At 41.3% G+C, this 19,413-nt stretch overlaps 1 protein-coding gene across 1 annotated transcript in view; it reads left to right on the top strand.

Annotated features, from left to right (window-relative positions):
• LOC144014259 (CLIP-associating protein 1-B-like) overlaps window positions 1-19,413 on the top strand; it is a 40,012-nt gene that overhangs the window by 14,243 nt on the left and 6,356 nt on the right. The window contains exons 13-36 of the mRNA XM_077513959.1: window positions 426-561; window positions 640-710; window positions 871-930; window positions 3,164-3,241; window positions 3,328-3,498; window positions 3,589-3,635; window positions 6,673-6,870; window positions 6,998-7,024; window positions 7,922-8,017; window positions 8,080-8,259; window positions 8,581-8,685; window positions 9,610-9,707; window positions 9,804-9,827; window positions 10,753-10,985; window positions 12,350-12,413; window positions 12,547-12,549; window positions 12,642-12,805; window positions 12,889-13,111; window positions 14,287-14,430; window positions 14,509-14,615; window positions 16,084-16,237; window positions 16,315-16,498; window positions 18,206-18,259; window positions 18,902-19,110. Of these exons, the coding sequence (XP_077370085.1) occupies window positions 426-561; window positions 640-710; window positions 871-930; window positions 3,164-3,241; window positions 3,328-3,498; window positions 3,589-3,635; window positions 6,673-6,870; window positions 6,998-7,024; window positions 7,922-8,017; window positions 8,080-8,259; window positions 8,581-8,685; window positions 9,610-9,707; window positions 9,804-9,827; window positions 10,753-10,985; window positions 12,350-12,413; window positions 12,547-12,549; window positions 12,642-12,805; window positions 12,889-13,111; window positions 14,287-14,430; window positions 14,509-14,615; window positions 16,084-16,237; window positions 16,315-16,498; window positions 18,206-18,259; window positions 18,902-19,110 (2,830 nt within the window). The remainder of the gene's footprint in view (window positions 1-425; window positions 562-639; window positions 711-870; window positions 931-3,163; window positions 3,242-3,327; window positions 3,499-3,588; window positions 3,636-6,672; window positions 6,871-6,997; window positions 7,025-7,921; window positions 8,018-8,079; window positions 8,260-8,580; window positions 8,686-9,609; window positions 9,708-9,803; window positions 9,828-10,752; window positions 10,986-12,349; window positions 12,414-12,546; window positions 12,550-12,641; window positions 12,806-12,888; window positions 13,112-14,286; window positions 14,431-14,508; window positions 14,616-16,083; window positions 16,238-16,314; window positions 16,499-18,205; window positions 18,260-18,901; window positions 19,111-19,413) is intronic.

Genomic DNA, 19,413 nt, shown 5'->3' on the forward strand with positions numbered 1-19,413 from the left:
TTCAAGGGCCAAGAGGATATGTTAGATCGGCATGCAGTGAACATGTCACATACCAGTGAATGTTGTGCACGAGCAAGACACACGATGCTGCATCCAAAGTCCTATATTAGCGTTGGAATTGATGTTATCGGCATGTTACTTGTAGTAGTCACCAATACCGATATCACTGTTTTAATGCAGTATCGGGGCCTGTGCCGATACCAGTATCTGTATCGGAACAACACTATTTTTTATTTCCATTTATATATATATTTTTTAAATATAATCTTTGAATTAATTATTATTATTATTTATTATTTTTTTTAATATCCATTTCACTTTTAGTCATTTATTTATGTATTTAGTCATTTATTTATTTTGAATTTCGCCAGCTTTGGTCCTCCATAGTTGTTGACTTGAGTGTTGATTGGCTCTGCCCTCTGCAGACATCTGTCCTCAGTGCTCGGCAACCGTTTCGATCATGCCGCCGAGGCTATCATGCCGACGCTCCTCAACCTGGTCCCCAATAGTGCCAAAATCATGGCCACCTCCGGCGTGGCCGTCATCCGACTCATCCTAAGAGTACGTCACAGCTTCCTGCGTCCCAGTTCATCGTTTTCTCAGAATGAGCGCGCCAATGTATGGTTGTGTGTTTTGCAGCACACGCACTACCCTCGTCTGATCCCTATCATCACCAGCAACTGCATATCCAAGTCTGTCGCTGTCAGAAGGTTAGCGATACAAATGATTTGAAAACCGGGTTGTTGTTTTTTTAGGGACCTATTCAAATCATGAAAGCTGTCTGTGTCAGTCGAGAAGTTTTATTTTCAAATGGTATAGTAGAATCAGACATACATGTGGTTTAAGTTTTTGTTGCTCTATGACTTGCAGACGATGCTACGAGTTCTTGGACCTGCAACTGAAGGAGTGGCACACAAACTCTCTGGAGAGGTCAGGAAACGTGAAAAAATGCAGATGACGTGAAGCTTGATAAGTTGCAGCAATATAAAGATGCAACAATTAATGGACAACAATTGATTATCAAATTGAATGACGACTATTTTGTTAATGGATATTTACAATCCTTTATCTTAAAATTGTCAAAATCTTTAGACAGTAAATATTGTGACTTTGACATACCTATAGCAGCTTTGTCGTCTTAGTCTTTAAATCATATTAAGACATTTACAACACATCCACTTCCTTACTTTGGACTGAAGCTCAATTCACACTGGCTGCGGAACGGACGCGGTACGTTTTCCGTACGACGGTCGTAAGGAGGCCGCAAGAACTGCAATTCACACCGTGTGCGTTGCGTGTCCGGAAATATGCTCCCGACAGACCACAAGATCACGTGGGGTTCACGCTGGAGAGTTGAGTTCACCCAATAACAACCGTGTGTATAGAGTCCTGTTTGTAAACAATAGCCACGCTTGCCTGTTGTCACATTGATATGCTTTTTGGACATTATTTCTGGGGCTTGTCAACCATGGCTAAGTACGTTTTGTGTTTAAATAGTAAATTTTGTAGTGTTTAATTTATTCTGAGCTCATTTTTTGTCTTAAATGTCCCACTCATGTCATGGTATTAAGCTAGCGAGCTTCCCTACCCCAAAAAACAAGTTTGCAAACTGTTTTATTTGAAATATAATTATATAATAATATCCGCACCGCACCGAAGCTGGTACTGTAAAACATCCTCAATCACATCAACAAAACAACAAGTGACAAACAAAACATCCCCCGTCTTCGGTAGACTTGAATGTGTTCTATCCTTGAGGCGTCCGTACGGCCGCCGGACGGAGAACGTCTCGCGTCAGTTCCGCAGCCAGTGTCAATTGGGCTTAAAGCTGTCAAAGTTAATAGGGTAATCAAGTAATCGTTTAGGAGCCATTTTTTAATTTAATATTGTGCAAATCCTCTAATTTCAGCATATCAACATTAATAGTTCACTGATTCCTGTAGTCGTTCATGAAAGAAGATTGATTTATCTTCTGTGTTTAATCAAAATAAGACCTTTGCAAACATCTGTTTTTACTTCGGAAAACGATGACTGAACTGGTAACATAATATCAATCTACCTTTTTTTTTTTTTTTTTAAATCATGAATTACGGAATAAACACCAATTACTGGTTAATAAACAGTAATCACGGTGCTTTTGTAATACACTTTAATGCACAATTAAAGGGATACTTGACTCGTTAATATTTTGTCCAGAATTAATTTGATAACTTCATTATTTTTCATGTACAATTATTACCTTTAAAAAGTAATTTTTCTACTTGCTGTCGACCAATGATGACATCACCTGTGCTGAGGAGGTAGGTAATGACCAATCATGGCTCACCTGTTTTCTGGGTTTGGTCAGTCAACTGAGCCAGTAGGTAATGACAAATCATGGCTCACCTGTTTTCTGGGTTTGGTCAGTCAACTGAGCCATGATTGGTCGTTTGCACAGGTGATGTCATCATCAGTCGACAGCAAGTAGAAAAATTTGTTTTTAAAGGTAATTGTGCATGAAAAATAATGAAGTTACCACATTATTTATAGACAAAATATGAATTTGTTGCTAAAATGGCTCAATGAGTCAAGTATCCCTTTAAAAGTAATCTGATTAATCGATTGAATAATCCATAGATTCATCAATTCTAAAAATATTCAAGGGCCATAGCAGTAACTGAATCATCGTCAGTGTTTTTGAGTAAAGGAATGGAAATTCAATCATTTACCGGTACATTTTTTTCCCTGTTTTATTGATTAATTACAAAAAATAATTTATATATTTTTTACTTATTAATATAAACATTAGTTGCAGCCCTACTGTAATATCGGCTTTGGAACAAGCAGTAGAAGTGAGTGAAAGTGGTGCCCTTGGCTGGGGGATTATTTTATCAAGGTAACCTGACACGAACTTGGCAGGCTTCATGGTGATGATAATGATGATGATGGCGGGGGAAGGGTGGCTGTCTTTGCAAAAGACACATTGTGTTTCTGCATGGCTGCTGCCATCACTGCCGCTTGAGGGGAAACATGAGCTAAACCTCGATACCAGGGGAGCTCTCGAGTGGTTATCGAGTCTGTGCGTGTGCGCGTGAATGTGGGTGTGGGTGTGTGTGTGTGTGTGTGTGTGTGTGTGTGTGTGTGAGATATTCACATTGTTACGTCTCAATGTGTGCGCTGGCAGGCACGTCGCTGTTTTAATGGAAACGATCAAAAAAGGCATCCATGATGCAGATGCTGAGGTGCGGTCTGTGGCCAGGAAGTAAGTATGGAAAAGCGCTTGTTGTCTTCTTCAACAATGTTGAATGGGAGTCCCAATATGATGATGATTGCTGGTGTCGCCTGCAGGTGTTACTGGAACTTCCACAGCCACTTCAGTCGGGAGGCGGAGCAGCTGTTCCAGGGCTTGGAGTCGTCCTATCAGAAAGCTCTGCAGGCTCATCTGCGAAGTGGCGATACTTTGATGATGTCACTTCCGCCGTCTGATCATTCCTCGTCCTCCTCCCAGGAGAGCCTCAAGTGAGACGCTTGAAAGTGAAATTCAAATGCAACTCTTCCATGTGGCACCTTTTCAAAACTGCCGTTTTCCTTTGTTGTTGCTGTTTATAGTCGAAATTTATCTACAAGAAACACCGCTGGAAGAAGTGTGACCAGATGTAAGAACACATGCATTTGTTGTTTTACTAAATGTTTACTTCTCATGGCTGGCTATACCCCCCAATTTTTTTTTTTTTGACAATATGTTCGAAATATGGTATTCTGATTAACTCATTCAAACCCGAAAACGTGTAAATAGACACGTTTTTTTTAACTCAACTTTATTTATAAAGCGTTTTAAGAACAGGCATTGCTGTATACAAAGTGCTGTACATAAACATAAATATCGGATTGTGCAGTGAAGAATAAGGTAACAAAACAAGAACAAAGCAAACATTTTGAAGTACGTATACAAGTGGTTTTTTTTTCAAGTAAATACATCTTACATCAGTAAATCAATAAGAAATAGGCGAGTGAATGAATAAATAAATACATGAATAAGTAGACTAAACATCTAATTCATACAACTTCATACACAGCACAAAACACCAAAAACAAGTCTCATGGTGCGCCAAAAGCCAAAGAATACAGATGTGTTTTAAGACGTGTTTTAAAAGAGGATAAAGAGGGGGACTGCCTAATTACACATTGTTTTTTTTTTTTTTTTTTTTTTTTTTTTGATTGATTTATTTTTTTTAATGCTAAAGCACACAGAAGGTTTTGATGCAGCTTCTGACCTGAAGAGGGCGCTTAAAGCAATGGGAGTTATAACAAAAAAAGGCCAGCAGGTGGCAGCAGAGTATAAGAGACATCCTGGGCCATGTTGCAACAAGCTGTTTTTGCCAGTGTTTGACATGTTTGTGAACAAAAAAAAAAAACTTGGCTATATTCTAATGCTAATTGCTGCAAAACTGAAACAGATAAAATATACATTTTTTCTGATAAAAGACGAAACTAGTCTTTCTTTTGGTGGGTTCCATTTTTTTTTTATAGCAATAGAACACAATATTCTGTGTGCCTTGCAAAATCAGTCAAAATCCAGATGCTTCAGTGAAAATAGCTGGGAGTGAATGAGAGTTAATGTTGTTAGTGCAGTGCTTCTCAAAGTGTAGGGCGGGGCCCCCCAGGGGGGCGCGAGGTTTTCGTTTGACCTCGGGGAACATGCTTTTTTATTTTTATTTTTTTTTATTTTTTTTTATTGTCTTAGAATAAAGTGCAATTGCATCTCCACTACATTAGGGGGCAGTGGCTCTCTCATTGGCACAGTGTGCGCAGGGAGCATTCGCTTGGTGGTTTTGTCTGCACTGAGCATGCGCACTTTGCACACAGCACAGAGTATGAGTATGAAGTGTAGGCACGAAGTGTCGCAGACCCTCAAGTGACACCTTGAAAAAATATTTAACAGGGATGAAAAGACAGGCGGAGAGAGACGGAGATTAAGAAACAAACGAAAATCTCCCAAAAGCTAAGACGAGGAAATATGACGAAGTGTATGGTGGGGTGGGGGTGGGGTTGGGGGGTTTGGGCGCGAGATGTTTTCTTCTTCCTAGGGGAAGCATGACAGAAAATAATTGAGAAGCACTGTGTTAGTGGAATATGAGTTAAGCAACAAAATTCAGCCGTTTTTATCTATCTCATCTCCATTTTGCCACTTGCTGTCCACTAAAGATGACATCATAGTTGCGCAAGGCTCGGGTAAGAACCAATCACAGCGCAGCTTCAGAAAGCAGGTGAGCTCTGATTGGTCGTTGCCTGAGCCCTGAGCAACTGTGATTCATCTTCAGTCGACATCAAGTGACAAAATGGCCGCTCCCTAAGATGGATAAAAACGGCTGGATTTTGCTTCATAACTCATATTCCAAAAATGTTATATGAATCAGAATGTCGTGTTGAGACGAGAGAGGTCCACATATAACATATTATTGTCAAGAAATGTTTAAGGTTGACTTCCACTTTAAGAGGAATTTTAATACACTTTAATTTTTATTCAAATCCAAATATTTTCATGTGTTGCACATCACACGCAGTCACAAGTTTTTTTCATTGATATTCTCCTCAGTGTAGTATTCCATGTTTTTTTCTTTATATATTAGATTGTTGTTGATTTTAGTAACACATTTTAATGAAAAAAAACAAGTTTGGAAAAAGCAATTTGGTGGTAAATTTTTAAAAAAGGCACTAAGGTTTAGTTTGGTAGCCAAAACTTGCTTTTGAATAGATTGATATCCAGTTATCTACTAATAGTAAAGGAATTTTTCACAATAAGAAGTCTATTTTATTAATCCGTCAAAATAGCTGATGACAGTTTTTTTTTTTGGCTGTTGTTGACAAACTTTGCTTAATGTTTGTTTTTGTAGTTAATGTTAATGATTTATGGGGGTTTTTTAAGTACTGGCATAGATTAAATCCACCATCTCTTGTAATGAAAAATTGTTTACAGATCCTGTTTTAAAAAACAAAATCAAATATGATATAAATCTCACATTGGTTACATAAATGTTTAACCCAAATGGATAGTTTCAAAATAAATAGGGTACAATCATGTTTGAAAACCACTCCTAAATGGTTATTAAATCATGACCCCTAGTGGCTGAATGGCGCCATCAATTACAAACTCAAAATGCATGCCGGCAGTTTTCCCAAACCATGATTGAGCCATTGCACCCACTTTACAGAAGAACAAAATCTCATTGCACACCCCCAAGCAAATATATTAGACAATTGAGTACTGAAGTAATGATGAGTTTTGTCTCAAATTACTCACAATTTGTGAGCTCTGGGACCATTTAATTGAACACGAAGCTGCCATGCTAACAGGTAACCATGATTAATTTATTCTTTTGTATGAATGACTACAGGTGGATGAACAAGCTTTTTTGTACCTTATGTCATTAAATGGAAGAGCATGTCATCGTTCTTTCTCACATTACATGTCTCTGGCATAGAAAGATCAAAACGTTTTCTGGCAAATTAAGTGATATGGCTGATTTTACACACACACGTCGGTGACACAACATCCTGTTTGGGAATCATTTCATTTATGAATACGAATCTGGAAAGTACATTCAAATGTATGCTCACTAATAATACTGTTTTCCATCTTCTTTGGCCCACATAAAGTGGTTTATTTATTTTTTTCTGCTAACCTTTCCTCAGCCAAAGCAGCCCGAGCCTCAAAACCCCCAACTGGCACCTCCTCCCCCGGCACCCTACAGCGTTCTTGCAGCGATGTGGACGTCAACGCGGCATCCAGCGCCCGCACCCGGATGCCCACCGTGGCCTCCGCCGTGCAAACTTCCACGTCATCTTTTAGCTCCGCCTCGGCTCTGCCTCCTGGATCTTATGCATCACTCGGTGAGTGGCACCACGGGTTTGTGATCGAATCGGGTGACACAATGAACTCCCAGCTGCACTTCCAGTCGCCCTGCCAAGTCCTGACCTTTAACCCCTTGTGTCTCTCCCGGGCTCTCTTGCCGGTCAGACGGCTTGTGGTGTGTTAAAGCAGATGGTAAGCTATGTGCGTCTGGAGGGTGATGCTTGTCCATCTGTCTGTCTCCCCCCAATCAGTACAGAGAAGGTGTCAGTTGTCACCCGTGCGTGCTGCATACACACGCTTTAAGATGGGATTTTTAATAGGGCTGACCGATTAATCGGACGATTATTGGCCTTCAAACATCGTCCAAAACAATCGGCAAATTGGGCGAAATGGCCGATTATTTTCACTTTAATAAAACATCGAAGAAAATCGAACTTTCTGATGCTGTGAAAGTACCCTGAATACACCATTTTGCTTGCGTAGCATTAGCAATTAGCAATTGTGTAGCCTATGTTATTCTGGTTATTCTGTTCTCCTTTAAGTGTTTAATGACACCTCAGTTAGTGTTAACTGTAAAACTAAATAAACTACATTAATACTAGGATCCATTGTATATTTAAATACAAAACATGCTTCCTTTTTAAAACATCGTTAGCCGAGCCCTAACAGGAAGTTAGCAAACACTAACAGTAAGTTAGCATCGACTTCGGGAGTGTTTTTCCTTCAAATAACGACTATCCACACACAAATCTGGTGGGAACATACCCACAGATGAGATAACACTACACAAAGGCACACATTCTTCCCAATGTGTGAAAAATAAGTTATTTTTATATAATTCAATCACTCCTTCCTTCTGTACTCACTTTAAGTGCGCACGCCATGGATGCATGGCACCACACTGCCCCCAAGAGGCCAGAACGGGAACAACGTTAATATTCATTTTGGGGCCAGCACGTGCACTACACTGCATGGTGGACCTTCAATCTGTACAATGTTTGTCCTCCAGGAGGAAAATTATGTCGTGTGACAAGGAAAAAAAATATTCTTATCCAGATCTCTGTATGTTTTTGACTTCTGGTTTTCTAGGTCGTGTCCGAACGCAGCGGACGAGCACAGGAAAGCGCCCGTCACTGCCTGACAGTCGGGGTCGCAGCAAAGGGAAGGTGGCGTCGCAGTCTCAACGTAAGGAAGCTTGTATACATCCACGCTGTTGACTTGTTAATGAAGTTGAATTTGTGCCTCAGCCGGCAGCAGGTCCGGTTCCCCGGGCCGGTTGCTAGGCTCCCCCCACGGCAGGATGGTCAGGGTGCCCGTGGGCAGTTCTGCCGCTGCCACCACCAGCAGTCTGAGCAACAGCCGTCGCCCACGAGGCCACCGCAGCCAAGGCTGTAGCCGAGAGAGCAGCCCCACCAGATCAGGCACCGGTAAGGACTGCTGACCAAAAGACTGACTGTAAATAAATAAATAATAATAAATAATTTTATCAGTCCAAAATCTGGAATTCAGTTGCATATGACTTAAAAAGACACAAATTGTGAAACTCTTGTTGAGGGCAGTAGACATGCAGAGACTTTAAAACCTCATTGCTCCTTTTCCCTCTAGTTAACCCTCTCTTTCTTGTCTTGCATGACTAATGCTCTTGCATAGCTGAATGCGCTAAAAGCTGAAGCTAACAGCTTAAACTCTTGCCCTGCGCTGCTGTCCGTCCGTCCGTCCGTCTGTCTGTCTTTGTCTCACCACTCCAGCACGGAGCCGAATCCCTCGACCCAGTATGAGTCAGGGCTGCAGCCGCGAAACCAGTCGCGAGAGCAGCCGTGACACCAGTCCCTCCAGGGGTTTCTCCCCCCTGGGTGAGTACGGTACCAAAACTCTCATATTGGTGACCCGGGCCGTCAGGTTTAGCAAAGTCTTTAAGAAATCGAATAGCAATGCTCCGTACATCTCTTTCCTCAACGTTCTCTTGTTTGTCCCCAATTGATTTATTTCCTGCATGTTCTGATTTTGATCTCATCTTCCGCTTGTAATGTATGCAAAATGAAGCTACGATAATTTGGTCAGACTTAAAATCAAAACAAAAGCACCAAAGTTATTGCTGTAAATTTGTGGTGGTAATTTTTTAACCTTCTCCAGCAATCCGATAGCACGACTGTTATACCAATGCCTTGTCTTCTGACAAGTGCTCCTCAGGTGCCCGCAGAATGTCATCTCTGCCAGCCGGACAAAACAAAAGCATTTTCCCACTGATTATTGTTTATTATTATTACCAGTGATTGGTTTCGTACCTCGTAATTGTGTAGTGATTTGGAAAAAAAAGGTGGATTGATGTTGTACTATGTTACCGGTTCGGTCATTGCTTTCCAGTAAAAACAGATGTTTGCAAATGTCTTATTTTGATTAAACACAGAAGATAATCAATCTTCTTTCCTGAATGGCTACAGGAATCAGTGAACAATTACTGTTGGTATGCTGAAATCAGAGGCTATGGACCATTTTATATAAAAAAAATAAAATAAAAAAAAGATTCCAAATGATCACTCGATTATTAAAATTATTATAAAAATTGTAAAATGCAACGAAAGCTTGAAAACCTTTTGCCTTTCCTTTTGCATCATTCACTTGATTACACAGCATGTTTAATGGAATATACTGAAGTCCAACGAAAAAAAATTTTGAATTCTATGGTACTCTGAAAGTCTAATTTGTCTTCATGAATTGTGTGTGGGCATACACTGCTTGCATTTGCTGACATGCCAGTTTGTCTCTCTCTGTGTCAGACCGTCTCTCGCACCAGGCTCGGATCTCGGCCTCCGTCAATGCGATGAGGATCCTTAACACGGGCACTGAGGTTGAGGCGGCTGTTGCCGATGCTCTGGTGAGAAGCATTTTGCAAAAGCAAAAAATATACTGTATCTTGGAATTGGTATGTTGTACAGCGTCAAATTTATTTCCTCCCTGCTGTACATTTCAGCTGTTAGGAGACTCGAGGAGTAAGGTACTGATGCTGATGTGTTGTGTGTCAGCATGAGCATGAAACACAAATGTATCACATTATAATCATATACAGTGTTCCCTCGTTTATAGCGGATTCATCTTTTGCGGCCTAGCTGTTTCGTTGATATTTTATGCAGCCGTATCTCTCGAACCCTACGTCCGTACGGGGACATACGGCCATCCGCGGATTCGTCTCGACAAGACCTTTTCAACAATGTTTGTCCCGTCACTCCACGACATTGCATCCCGGAGATAGAAAATACATACTGCGCTGTACAAGTAGATTGGAAAAAAAAAGTTCAAATGGAAATAAATTACTGTAAATGAAAAAGAAAAACATAAATGATGAACGAAAATGCATTCATAATAAACTATAAATAATACCAAAACGAAAAAACATATAATAAATGAAAAAAATATATACTGTGCTGTACACTACAATAATTAAATAAAAAAAACACACATAACTTTTAATGTAAAAAAAAATGTAAAAAAATAATGTGATAAATGAAAAACATTTATAATAAAGTAAAAATCATACAAAAATGAAAAAACATAATAAATGAAAATATATATAATTAACTGAATTATTATAATTTTTTAATTTTTAATTAACGCAGATTTCCATTATTGTGGTTCATTTTTTAAACGTAACACCCGCAATAAACGAGGGAACACTGTACAGTATGTGTGATTGACTGACTTTGTGTTTTTACGCAGTCGTCGTGTGATGATGATGATGATGATGATGATAATGATGATGATGATGATGTAGATGATGTATGCATCCCTTGCTAACACGCCCGTCCGGTCCTAATACTTTAGCTGCCAATATGTCTCAATTGCCTGCATGTTAACGTGAGAGCCATAAGTCTAAGCTTTTAGCAGATGTCAGTACCAAACTCTGTGACGACTTCTTCCTCCAGCAGCGCTCAGTGCGGCGGCACTTTGAGTCACCGGGCATGTTCTCCGATGACGACGCAAACAGCGACGCTTCCAGCGCCTGTTCGGAACGCTCGTACAGCTCGCGCAACGGCGGCGCGCGTCACACGGAGGATGTGGCTGAAATTCTCAACCGCTGCGCCAGCTCCAACTGGTCCGAGAGGAAGGAAGGCCTTCTGGGTCTGCAGAATGTGCTGAGAAGCCACAGAATGCTCAGGTTGGCAACTTCAAACCCGCTCTTTCCCTTGAGCACATCTTCAAACAAACGTGAGACACTTTATGCCTGTGTTTTCCAGGCTTTAGTGAGCCAAGGCTTAATTTTTCCTCTTTTTGGTTTGTTTGTTTTAGAAAATTCTCATGGCAGACCACCAAATAAATTAGAAGTGTATATATACAGTGTTCCTTTGTTTATCGCTGGTTAGGTTCCAAAAACAAAAAACCTGCAGAAAGTGATATCTGCATATTTTTTTTTACATTTATTATGAACGTTTTAAGGCCGTAAAACCCCTCACACACACTTTATAAACATTTACTCATAGAGGCAGTTGCATTTTCTCACATTTCTTTCTTGTTTCAAGCAACACGAAGGAACTTTCAATTTACGTTGATTATGGCGGCACCGTATGGACAAAGGTGGTAATGTTATGCCTGAGGGAAGGCATTTCCCATGAGGACAAGCATTGTGTTGCTTTTGAGCTCACAGCAGCAAGTGAAAGCTGGGCCAGTGTTGATCATTGACTGTCCTTTTAGCCGGGTAGCTTCCTTTTTTCTTTTTTTCTCTCCTCAGACAACACTTTTCAGTTGTTTTGCAGCTTCTGCCACGAAAGCAGTAATCGGGCATCGACGTTCAAATTGACTTCTGTCTTTGTAATGATTGGGTAAAGGGGGAAGTGACGTATGCCATAAAGCGGTCAGCATATTTGTAGGTTTTTTTTGTTTGTTTTTTGTTTTTTTGTGTGTGGCAGTGTTCTCACCATCCTCCTCAAAGTTGCTTAGTGCCAGCAAAAATGATACAGACCCCGTCAGGCCATGTCAGAGGTACCATTTAACTAGTTTTAAGATGATGTTTCATCAGAAGAGTTATGAAAATATTTTATTAAGGTTGAAAAGTTCCTTAGTGCAACTTTAAACACTCTGTTCAAACCTTCATTAAAATAAAAATAAAATAATAATAATAATAATAATAATAGGGACACTACTGTAAGAAAGTGAAGTGTAGTGAGGGAACACAGACAAGATCATTATTTCAGTGTACAATTTACTCACAAATACTCAGTGTGAAATCTGGACCTGTTTAGTTGAATGTTAAGCCATTATTCTGTTGTTGAATAGCAACAGTTGTATACGCAGCTTAATTGTATTTTCTGCTGTTCAGTGGAAGGGCATTTAATTGTTCTGCTTGTCACTATACATTGCTGGTATAGATGGATGGCCAAAAATAAGCTGTATTATAGTCAATAAATAATCATTCTTGGATGATTTCCCGTGGCAACCCTGTTTATCTCACAACACATTGATGTGGTTGAAAGTCAGTGTTTTATATGATAGAGCCCAAACCTGTGTGTGTGTTTTATGTTTCAGTCGTGTGGAGCTGAAGAGACTCTGCGAGATCTTCACCAGGATGTTTGCAGATCCTCACAGCAAGGTGACACCCGTGAAATACAGCTTCCATGCTAATAGTGGTCGCATCATCTGATCATGTTTAACAGAAGCACAACTCACCTGTCATTTTTTTGTTGTTGCATGGCTCCTCACTTGTGTGGACTTTAACACACCAGAGAGTAAGTGCTTACTCTTCTTGACAACCCACAGTCCTCATCAGTCACCTGCACCCCTAGATGTAAAATGTCGATCTTAACCGTGTTGCTCTCAGGTCTTCAGCATGTTCTTGGAGACTCTGGTGGACTTCATCGTTCTGCACCGGGAAGACCTGCTCGACTGGCTTTTCATCCTACTCACCCAGCTGCTGAAGAAAATGGGTGCTGACCTCCTGGGCTCCGTCCAGGCCAAAGTTCAAAAGGCGCTGGACGTCACCTGGTGCGGACAGGCACTTTAGTTTAGAATGTCACAATGTGATGATGAGTTGGTGCAGGTGGATGAAACGCATCCGCTGTCCGCAGTGAATCCTTCCCATACGAGCAGCAGTTCAACATCCTGATGCGCTTCATCGTGGATCAGACGCAGACGCCCAACCTCAAGGTGAAGGTGGCCATCCTGCGCTACATCGAGGCACTAGCCCGGCGGATGGACCCGGCTGACTTTGTCAACACCAGTGAGACACGTTTGGCTGTCTCGCGCATCATCACGTGGACCACCGAACCCAAAAGCTCTGATGTCCGCAAGGTAGGCCTTGTTCAATGGCATCATACTCTTTTGCAACATTTTTTTTTTGCAGTTGTCACCTCTACATTCTCCATATTTATATTTTGGTCTAGTTCCATGCTTTTTCTTTTTGTTTTCACATCTTGATTTGTTTCCACAATCAGCTTTTTTTTTTTTTTTTTTTCATTCACCAAACCCCCAGACCCTTCATAACTGGGAAGATTTGTCATTTCGAGCCGGCACCGTGGCCTCTTTGCCTGGAGAGGGCAACCTGGAGGAGAGGTGCAAGCAGGTAGAATCATCGAGACAACTGTAGCTGATTGTGTTCATTTCTCACAATAATTAGTAAAAAGATAAATGTATGGGTAAATATGCAACACTGAATTTCTATTAATCTCTGCCCATTCTTACATTCGGAATGCACGCTAATGCTATTTTCAACCGATACAGATAAACCAATAATTTAGAAAGTGCGATGGCCGATAATTGTTTGCAAAATTGACTTGATTACAAATAGATTTTAGAGTCCTACTACAAGTCTAACTAATACATTGAAACATTGTGTAAACATTTCAATGTATGTAAGGCACCATGATGCTGAATTTTATTGATATTAGCCACAACCACAACAGATAGGCCAACGTGGCATGTCTATTAGGGATGTGACGATAACGGCAATACCATGATATCAAGATATTAAAACTGTCACAATATGTTGTCATCATGTCACAATATTAAAAGCAAAACATCTGTTAAAAAAGTCAGGTTGATTTTCGATTGTAGAAATCATCCGTGCATATGATGGAGGAATGCACAGTGCATGTAGGGGGCGAGTCTGAATAGCCCTGAAGTAACTCAACTCAGCACTATTGTACATTTGATTGAGAAATACTGTTCTTGCGTGAAACCTTTTTGTGTTAGTCAGGTCAAATGCGTTTCTCCAAATATATTGAACTATTAAGAGCCAACCTTCAATTTTGTAAATTCTTGGTCAATTCCTATTTATTCCCATGTATTTCTTTAATTCCCACGGGAAGTTCCCAACTTTCTGCGAATTGTTGCAACCCGACCCTCATCTCAGTTTCATCGAATATTTTTACTACCACCGTTTGACCTTTTGTGTAATTATGCATCACTGCAAACAGTGGCACAAAGCAGTCAGCATTGAGTCTGTCTGCATCCGTGCTTGCATGCAGGCGGCCCAGGTGGTGCTCATCGCTCTGTTTGCGCTCAACACGCCGGAGTTCACCATGCTACTCGGCGCTTTGCCCAAAACCTTCCAAGATGGGACCACCAAGTTGTTGCACAACCACCTGAGGAGCACGAGTGACATCGGCATGGTAATGCACATCAGAACGCTCACCAACCGTACAAACAAATCCACATTACAGCATTCTTGAGATGTATGTATTGTGCAGGCATCTCCCGGTAGCTCGGCGGGTCGAACAACTCCGCGCCAGTCGAGCAGCCGCAGCAGCCCACTGACGTCTCCCACCTCATACTCGCATGGCGGGCTTTCTCCCAGGTACAATTCCCCAAATATGTGTCACTCTTGGAATTTTAGCACCTCTCATAAAATCCTGTTTGGGATGTGGGTGTGATCTAGACACATGCACAAAATTGTTGTGGTCTGTTAATAGGGAAGTCAAGTCTAACATTATGCTCTCCTTAATTCATATTCCACAAACACAGTATTAATCAGAATGCCGTGTTTAGTTGGGGTGCATAAAACATATTGTGAAGAAAAATGTTGATAGGCCATGTTGTAAAGAAAATGTTTGACTTGACTTCCCCTTTAATGAAGGAAAAACCCCAAGTGGTCACAGAAATTACTTGAATCTGACAAAAGCTCTGGTACTGGCATATGAATTTTTTTTTTTGCTAATCAGTTCCCACAGTTTAGTAATCTGTACCCACAATTTAGTAATCTGTTCCCACACTTTACGAATCTGTTCCCACACTTTACAAATCTGTTCCCACACTTTAGCAATCTATACCCACAGTTTACTAATGTGTTCCCACACTTTAGCAATCTGTACCCACAGGGATATATTCACTAAGAATGCACTGCGTCCGGTAATAGTGCGAAATATTGCACCACAACTGCACCCGCAGTCTGCGCCCAGTTACCCACCTATTCACTAAGGATATTGCTCTAATCATATACCGGCGCAAAAACGCCCAAAAAACTGACAGCTTGGAGCAAATTTGCACCTGATTTACCACACATGGTAATGGATTTGCGCCAAGAACATGGTTGTTATAGTAACAGTTGCGAGAAAGATGACTATCAGAAAGCGAGGTTGGACCGAGTGTATATATAGCGCCATTAAGCTGTACAGAGCAGAGAGGACGCAGTGCACTTAGTGATGGATTTCCCCATCTGCGCGTTTACTAGTGAATTAGGTGCTCCCGGATTGCTCCATTTTTTGACGGTTAGCGGCGCGCCGTGCAAAGGTGACGCAAACCTTTCCTGAATAGGCACCACAGTTCACTAATCTGCTTCCACAGTTTAGTAATCTGTTCCCACAGTTAGTAATCTGTACCCACAGTTTACTAATCTGTACCCACAGTTTACTAATCTTTATCCACAGTTTACTAATCTGTATCCACAGTTCACTAATCTTCATCCACAGTTCACTAATCTTTATCCACAGTTTACTAATCTGTACCCACAGTTTACTAATCTGTACCCACAGTTTACTAATCTGTATCCACAGTTCACTAATCTGTACCCACAGTTTAGCAATCTGTACCCTGTAAAGTTATTTCTGTTACCATTTCTTTCTGAACAGAGAGGTACCAACAATTCTGTAGCTGTGTAGAAAAAGAAAATACTTTATCTTTCTTTCCACAAGAAATTGTTACGTTTAATTGTTTGCATGCTGTTTTTCAGGTCCAATGGTTGTCTTAGCTGAACTCACCTGTTTTGCACTTTTTTTTATGAATGAACACACAAGTGGTTGTCATTCATTGACATGTACCCTTTGCAGCATGCTAGAGTGCGACAGTGAGAACCTGAACTCGGAGGAGATCTACAGCTCCCTGCGTGGCGTCACTGAAGCAATCCAGAACTTCAGCTATCGCAGCCAAGAAGAGCCGATGGAGCCATATAAGCGAGACGGAACCCGGGACGCCACGGTGATGGTGAATGGAGCACACCATCCCGTGTTGTTCTTCTGCACTGACGACATTCCTCCATACTACTAATCTGTTACCTACAGGTTGAAGGTGGTGCTCCCTCGCACTCTGACCTGAGGCTTTACGGTGATGGGGTGGAGGCCGGGCGAACAGCCTTGGACAACAAGACGTCATTACTGAACACGCTTTCGCCGCGCTCGTTCACGCTGCAGCGTTTCAGAGACTACAACCCGCACAACTATGACACCGTGGAGCTGCGGCAAAATGGTGCGTCACACTTGAGTGTTATAAAGTGAGAAAACCTGAAATAATGATTTCATCTTGATGTACTCATAAATAATTCGAGTTGGACTGTCCTATCCAGGTAGTTAAACACCTCCACACAATAAGTCTCTGACGCCAGGATGGGTTCAGACCTCTTCTTTATATGGCAGATGTGAAACTGTAGCAACAAATACAGAATAAACAAGTCAATAAATTGTACATGAGTCAGTCATGTCATGCTAATCATTGCTAATCTGTACAAACAAACGTGATGGAGCATTCTACAATGTAAACGGTGCACTTGTTAATTTCTAACACATCAGCTTGACATTTGAAAGCTGCAATCTGGAACTTCTTTCACAAAACATCTTTACAGCAGCCTTTTTATCTGACCATTTATGACTGAAATGTTGTCTAATTAGTAGATTAACACCTTAGCTGTTCACAATGGCTACTCCTTCAAGCCTCTGGCCAATAGTTTTCAGACTGAATTCGGGTTTGAATTCCCCGCGCTCTGCGGATGTGACGTCGTGTGCACGTTGTGTATGTGCAGTTTCATTTTTCATCAGTAGGTGGCAGTAGCAATTCGAGGTTGAATATTCTACGTTTAGTAGCTTTATCAAGTTAAGATTACCCATTTTACGTGAGCAGGAAGGTCAAACTGTCTTCTCGCCGCTGAGTTTCTCTCTCTCTCTCTCTCTCTCTCTCTCTCTCTCTCTCTCTCTCTCTCTCTCTCTCTCTCTCTCTCTCTCTCTCTCTGGCCACACTCACACCCACACTCACACTCACACCCTCACGCACACCCACACCCACACCCTCACGCACACCCACACTCTCACTCACTCACTCACTAAGGGCAGCGTCTTCTTAAAGTTAAAGGAATTGGACCAAAACAATGTCTTCTTAACTTTCTTGCAACATACTATGAGTTACCAAAATAAAAATAACAGGTCCAAAACAAGAGCTGTCAAAATTCATTGATTAATCGACAAGTAATCGATTATCAAATTAGTCGACAGCTATTTTAATAATCGGGTAATCATTTGGTGCCATTTGTTTAATTGAAAATTGTCCTAATCCTATGATTTCAACATATCAACAGTAATTGTTCACTGATTTCTGTAGTCTGAACCGTCAACATATCAATCCTCATTTTTTAAACCATCCATCCATCCATCCATCCATCCATCCATCCATTTTCTGAACCGCTTGCTCCTCACAAGGGTTGCGGGGGTTGTTGGAGCCTATCCCAGCTGGCTATGGGCATCAGGCGGGGTACACCCCGAGTTGGTTGCCAGCCAATCGCAGACTATACGAATACAAAGTATGAAATGAACACCAATCACTGGTAACCAAACAGTAATCAGGGGGGGAAAAAATACTGTTGTAATACATTTTTAATGCAAAGTTCAAATTAATCGATATCGTATAATTGATAGATTAATTGATTCTAAAAATATTTGGTAGTGACAGCACTAAAAATATGCACTTACTGTTAAATGTGGGCCTGTAGAAAACGTTAAATGGCACTTCTGCTCTCTAATGCAAAAGCATTTAATTATTTCACATCCCTGACATAGAGAAATGCACAAAGATGCAGCACATTACTGGTAATAAAGAAATCTAAAAATTTTTGGAACCGCTGATGCTCTCCCCCATCACTCAGTGGTTGGGAGTCAGGATTAATTCATTTCCTGTTGTCACCTGCAGGACGGCAGCAAGAATGTGTCGAAAACAAGATCCAGAACTCTCGAAATGTCCCAGGTAAACGCAAATTGCAAACTTATCACATGCAGTTCTATTTTGTCCCAACCTACTGCCAGATGGCGGTATTTCAAGCACTGAATGCTCCCTTGGGCATGCGCAGTTCGAGTTAGGCATACCAAATTAGCACTGATCTGAATATATGGCTGGATAGCTGATAGCCCATACACGCCCGTGCAAGCCGATGAAGTCACAGGGCGGCCATCTTGCTCCACGCACATCGCGAGCAGACTACTGTATAAACTACACGGTATACGTACAGATTAGACATATACAGCTCGTGCAGTTATGATGCTTTCATGTGGTGTCATAATTATGGTAAATACCACTTGTGGAGTAGAAAACTGCGTGTGAACGCTCCCTCATGTCGTATTTTCTCCTAGACAACTAGGAATTTATTTTGATACCCGAGTTTCAACAGAAGATTCCGTAGGAAACAAACCTCGGGTGGCACCGGAACTTACATCCTTCAAGGGTCACCCAGGGGTCACAGATGATTATTTTAGTATGCATAACTTCTACTGCGCATGCATGAAGGGAACATTGGGTACTTGAAGCCACCGCCCGGTCGTCCCGGACTCATATTAACGTAGTTGCAGTCGTAACTTTTCGAATTGTGCTGAATGGCGCCGTTTCTTGTAGGAGTGACCGAGCACCTGGTGGGGGAGCTTCTGAAGGAGCTGTCTCAGGGCCCGGCAGGCGAGCGCGGCACTGAGGAGCGCACCACCGAGGAGCGCCGCGCCACCATGCTGGAGCTGCTCAAGGTGGCGCGGGAGGACGCACAGGTGGTCTGGGACGAGCATTTCAAGACCATGTTGCTGCTTCTTTTGGAGATGCTGGGAGACGAAGACGTAAGGAAGCCGTGGTTAGGGTGACAAACTTCCAGGGATTCTTGGAAATTTTGCATGGGGATTTGTGGGATTAGAGCAGGAATTTACAACATCAATTGATAAAGTTGACTCTTAACTAATTTGCTCCCAAAAACGTATAAATATGTTCTATTTTGAATGTTTTAAGTGTCCCAAAGATGTATCTATACATGTTTTATGGGTTTTTTTTGTTTCTTGTTTGTTTGTTTTTTTTATGCTAGAGCATAAAGAAGGCTTTGATGCAACCTCTCAACTGCAAAGAATGGTTGACGAAATGGTAGTTAT

Source organism: Festucalex cinctus, chromosome 2 (assembly GCF_051991245.1).
Source record: "Festucalex cinctus isolate MCC-2025b chromosome 2, RoL_Fcin_1.0, whole genome shotgun sequence".
Lineage (NCBI taxonomy): Eukaryota > Metazoa > Chordata > Actinopteri > Syngnathiformes > Syngnathidae > Festucalex > Festucalex cinctus.